Source organism: Silene latifolia, unplaced genomic scaffold, assembly GCF_048544455.1.
Source record: "Silene latifolia isolate original U9 population unplaced genomic scaffold, ASM4854445v1 scaffold_218, whole genome shotgun sequence".
In the NCBI taxonomy this organism is placed as follows: domain Eukaryota; kingdom Viridiplantae; phylum Streptophyta; class Magnoliopsida; order Caryophyllales; family Caryophyllaceae; genus Silene; species Silene latifolia.
This window is the reverse complement of record NW_027413173.1, coordinates 164563-170152: the sequence shown is the minus strand read 5'-3', so window position 1 is coordinate 170152 and position 5590 is coordinate 164563. Positions and strand designations below refer to the sequence as shown.

At 35.5% G+C, this 5590-nt stretch overlaps 1 protein-coding gene across 1 annotated transcript; it reads right to left on the bottom strand.

Annotated features, from left to right (window-relative positions):
- Positions 1-855: 855 nt before the first annotated feature.
- LOC141638857 (uncharacterized) lies at positions 856-2058 on the bottom strand. The gene is made up of 2 exons (XM_074448049.1): positions 1204-2058; positions 856-1128 (listed from the first exon to the last, which is right to left on the bottom strand). The coding sequence occupies exons 1-2, from the start codon at positions 1885-1887 to the stop codon at positions 856-858; spliced, it is 957 nt and encodes a 318-aa protein (XP_074304150.1). The 5' UTR covers positions 1888-2058.
- Positions 2059-5590: the final 3532 nt, after the last annotated feature.

Below are 5590 nucleotides of genomic sequence, written 5' to 3'. Positions count from 1 at the left end.
TCTCTAAAATTGCTCGAAAAAAGTTTCTTTATTAATATAGATAGATATAAGATTGTATAACTTTAAGGATACATTTAATGAACGTTTTGTTATAATCTATTTGATATACTTAACTCGGACAACCAAAATAGTAACGCCCTTATTTATTGGGGAAGGTTTTGTTAAGACTCATTGGTGGGTGTGGGGTGTTACAGTAGGCACGTGCCTATCTAGGTCTACCCTCCTTTCCGCCCTGCTCCCAATACGTTGGTATATGCTCAATTATGACGGGTGTCCAACATATGATTGACAGTAAAAAAAATAAGGTTCTTAAAATGAGAACGTCTTGCTATACACAATACACCATATAATGGTCTGACAGAAAAATTACTGATGATGGAGTACAATATTCTACAGCTACTTTTACAAAGTGCACACTTAGAAAAAGAATAGTTACATTAAGGGTCCATTTGGATACAATTTTAGGAGGGAAGGGGAGGGGAGGGGGAGTGAGGGGAGGTGAAGGGAGGGGAGAGAAGGGGAGGGTAAATGAGATGTGGGTGTTTGGATAACAAAAAATATGAAGGGAAATGGAAGGGGAGGAAGGAGGGAGATGAAGAATGGATGGAGGATTGAAGGATGTTGGTGGTATAATTAGAGTCCCAAATAATGTTTTTCCCAAATCTTGCCACCATCGGAAAGATTATAGTTTGTTACATAGGAGGAAAATAAGTCTCTCATTTCTCTCCCCTTCCATTTCCTTTCTCCCATATTTTTTTTTCCAAACAAAGGAAATTAAATCCCTCCCTTTCCCTTCCCTCCCATTCTCTCTAATTCCTTCAATCCAAACGAACCCTAAAGGATCATCTTAGTGATTTAGTTTGCAGTATTAGCCCATTTGACAGCTGATCTAGCCAAAGCATCCATGGGATCAACACAGTACTTAACAAGAGGATCATCATATGGTAACAAACACTGCAATTCATCAGATGCAAGTATCACTGTATTAGCTGCTCTCACCAATAGCCCCTGTATCGCTACTCTTAACAGGTTTCGAGCTCCTTCTATGTCTTTCTTCTTCAAGCATTTCATTGCCGGCTTTATTATGCGCTCCATTGTCGCTTTATCTGGCATTGCTACTTCAAATCCCTTTATTATACAGAATAAACAGCATGAGAACGTCGAGTTGTTAGTGTTACAAGTTCATACTGTAACATAATTTACCTGGTTGTGCAATTCTTGTTGGTAAAACCCTGCCATTAAAGTAGCCTCACTCGCAATAAGCCCAACTTTAACCCCACAACCGGCTTCCAACGGCCTAAATCCAACCTCCTTGAGCTCCATAGCAACACATTGGGCTACATGAAGGAAAGGAAGTCCACACCCAAGTGTGATTTCGCCATACAAAGCATGGGACACATGACATGGCATGACAATACATCTAGCTCCACCTTGTTCAAGAAAAACCCTTTTACTTCTCAAATTCTCAGATACTAAAAACCCATCTAACCCTGTATTTGAGTAGCAGCTTGATGTATAAGCTTCCTGTCTTAACGTTGGGTCACTACAAACAATAAAAGGGACACCATTATTGTTGCCATTTCTCGAGCTCCATAATACAAGTTTTTCGAGGAAGATCAAAGTAGACAGTACAGAAACACCTCCAATGATACCAACACCATTATTTTGTCTAAGAGCGCAGCAGGAAGCAGAATCGAGCCGAGCTGATAACATCAAAGACGAGCTTAAAGAAGGCAATGATTTGATATTATGCTTATTTATATGCTTATTATTTACAAATTTGAGAGGATAATTTAAAGCAGAAAATGAATATAGTACAAGATGATGAGGTGTTCCTGTTACCTGCATATATTTACTCATGCTAGTCTTCATTATAAAGTTGAACATACCAAGAATAAACAAGAAAACATTAGAATGTAATATAGAAAATAGAATGAATGATTGCAGGATGTCACTATCAGTGTCATTGAACTATGGTCTACCAGCTTGGTACTTTCCTTTGTAATGTGTAATAAGACAACAATACTCTTAAGTCCATGCTTAATCTTTTTCTATTTGATCAAGTGTTCTAGAAATAGCTTAATGTACTATTGTACTGTGTACTTTGCTCTACTGTTTTGATAAGAAGTTAAGAACTACCAGCTCATATGCTTAAATGTACATTTTCTAGGTTACCCTTTTGTAGATTGGGAAAAGTTAACCCGCTTCGAGAAACTCCACGAAATTTACCCAAATTCCTCTAGAAATTTGGGTTTATTTTTAATCTCACCTTTTTCTTTTTAGTGTATGTTTGGCCTCACTTTTTAAAGTGTTTTTGAACTTAAAAATACTTTTTGGCCAAGCACTTCATATATTCAAAAGTTAAAAATAATTTCTCAAATACCATTTTTTTGCCCATAAAAATAGAAGCAGCAATTTGGTGTTTCTTATTTTGAAAACTATTTTTCAAAAATTAAGTTTTAGAAACAAAAACTCATTTTTAACAATCTAAGCCAAACATGCTCTTAATAATTTATTACAAACTAATTAGCTGTTTTCTAAAGTTAGCAAGTAAATTGAGTTAATCTTCAATAATACCCATCTGTATTTAATTATCGGCTTTCTAAAGTTAGCAAGTAAATGGTGGAAATAATATTTACTATTGGTTAGCCATCAATTTTGTTGGGCCTATATTTAATAACCATTGCTTAACTGGTTGAAAATCTTTACACTACGCTTCAAGGGACTCGATGGATAATTTGGTAATAATAACGTCAGTTTGCCTACTGATTAAGTAGGTATTGATTCGCTAAATTTTCAAGTTGTAATGGACAGAGTGGTCACATTTTGTGAATTAGAAGTATAAATCAAACGCATCCAAAACTTGGTCGCTAAAATCTAAAACAAGAGAGTTGTTGTTTTCAAATTGTCTGGTGAAGTTGGTATAGACGGACATGAAGACGAGTGATTGATTTCAAGCATTACGAAATCAAGTTGGTAAATTTCACAAAAGAACATACGAGTACTTCGTATGACGGTTCGACAACGGTGCAAATAGAATGGCTATAGAACATCACTTGTTTTGGCATCACTTGATTCATTCCACTGTCACCATGTGATTGGAAATAGACCTGTACTGCCCATTATAGTGTGGAATCGCTAACTCGTCATTAATAAGTCTCTCTTGTTAGGAGTATATCCGTTACAAGCTTGTGACTTATCAAATATTACCGGTAGGTTGTAGATAAAACAAAAATTAAAATACCTAAGAAATCAAAAAATGACTTGTCTTTTATCTATTCACGTGAATTTTTTTTTGACTCGTCACAAGCTTGTGACGGACATTATTAGTCACAAATTAGAAATTATGTTCTATTATACCTTGACTAATGAATTCTAACCTAGTACTTAGTCTAAATTAGGGATTATCCAAATCCTAATTAACGGGTCACTAATTACTAGAGTACTAGCATAGATCCCGCGTGGATGAGCGGTTTTTTGGATAGAAATAATAAAGAAAATAACAATTATGCAACCGATATTTAACTCAATTTGAAATTTAATTGTAAAATTTATTACAATTAATGTTTTGTATTAATCTGTGGAAAATGGAAAGTTCTATATAATCCAGTTGTAGATATAATATAATGAAAGCTCAATTACAGATATGATATAATAACAGCCTGATTACAGATATGGTATAATGAAAACCTATTTATAGCCAAATTCATTTAGGCGGGAAATTTGGAAGATCTTTTATTCTTTTAGTATAAGGGGGATGTTGTTAATCCAAACTAAAATGTGATAATATTTGTCCCAAATAGGAAGAATAATAGTGGGAGAGTCTTATCCTTATATGTGGATATACACTATCAAGTGTTAACTAAACTATAGAAGAGACACTATAGTCTCTCCACGCGCGCCGGCGTCTAGCTCGGCTCGTGACACGTGCGCGGTGGGGTGGGGCCCTTTTTGCTTTTGGTTTAAACATTTTTCTCGGATTCTAGTTATTGTTGGAATATAGGCATTAATTGCACAATAAAATCTTCACTTAACTATCCGATTTATTGTTATTGACTAGCAGAATAAATGCCATTAATTCTAGCATCTCTATGTGTCTATTAGAGTCTTTTAACAGTTATAAAAACCCTTATATATGCCCAGTTTTACATCATCAGAAAATACACAAACTTCTCTTATCTTCTCTTCTCTTCAATATTCATTCTGTCTTATTGAGAACAGTTCTCACTTCCGTCTGTGGAGTGCACCATTGTGCGGATGGAGACGTTAACCCTAGAGTTGGTCACCAAGGAACCCAAGGACCACCTGATAATGAAGCGGTGTATGATGTATCACTTTCATATATACTTTTATAGCTCCCTTTATACCGTTTTACATACCGTTTCGTGCCTATTATATCATTTATATGCTTTATTTCAATGAATTGTCGATACTGCCGCTATTTTGTGTTTTGATGCAGAAATGACTCATTATGAGTATGATCAAGCTAAGATTAGCATGGGGGAGACGGCATAGAAGAGTACACGAAGCATGGCACGGGAAACGAGGAATCATGAAGGCTAGGAGTGAAAGAAGAGAAGAAGGAACCTGTGAAGCTAGTTCCTCGATCGAGTCATCGCGACTCGATCGAGGTATCCTCGATCGAGTCACTTGCGACTCGATCGAGGATCCTCTCTCGCGGGTTTATTTCCTAATTTCCTAAAACGTTAATCTTTTGTTATAAATTAAAGACTCGTGTTTTATTGTAAACTTACGTTATATTTTGCTTGGTATTGCTGGAAAACTCTCTTAGAACCCTAATCTTCCTTTTGTATGGTACTAATCTTTCCTCACTAATTTAATCATTGTTTTATGTTCTTCAATTATTGTTTTATACTTGCAATTATGTCTTCATCTTTAATCATATTTGTTATTGTTGTTATAATTATGAGTAGCTAATCCCCTAATCTAGGATGAAGGGGATCTAGGTTAATTAAAAGGGAAAATCAATTAGTTGCTATTGATATCATTAAAGTTGTTGTTTGATTATTGTAATTCTTCTAGTTAATCAACTTGAGGCCTGAGTTATTAATTAGTGTAGCGAATCGATCCTATCGCCGACCGGGTTAGAATTGATATAGGCTGCGATAATCAAATAGAGAGTATCTAATCATAGCGACCGCATGTTAGAATCGATCTAAAGGGCATAATGGAGTCGACCGATCTTATGACCTTAAACAACTTGATAGTTTTAGTAATTGATTGATAATCCCCGACTGATTGACCTAGTGAACCTAATTCCTAGACTTTTAATAATATTGTTATTCATCCTTTAATTACATTGCAATTAGTTTGTTAGAATCAACTCAAAACAAAACCCCCCGAAATTGGTTACTTCTAGACGACTTAAATACTCTTAGACTTAGCTTTTACCGCCTCCCCGTGGATTCGATACTGTTTATCACTAGCTATTCTTGTTAGTCCTGAGATAGTTTCACTTTGATTTGGTAATACGACTTTAGCCACATCAAATTTGGCTCGTTCTTGGGAGGCAACAATTGTTTAGTCTTTTTGTGTTTATTTTGTCTTTTTGTCTCGGGGAACCCAGTTC

Bases quoted from the DNA above. Each gene is read 5' to 3' on its own strand.
- LOC141638857 (XM_074448049.1), bottom strand. From the start codon at position 1,887: ATGTTCAACTTTATAATGAAGACTAGCATGAGTAAATATATGCAGGTA. The intron at 1,129-1,203 runs GTAAATTATGTT...TGTATAATAAAG, and splicing joins AACAAGAATTGCACAACCAG to GGATTTGAAGTAGCAATGCC.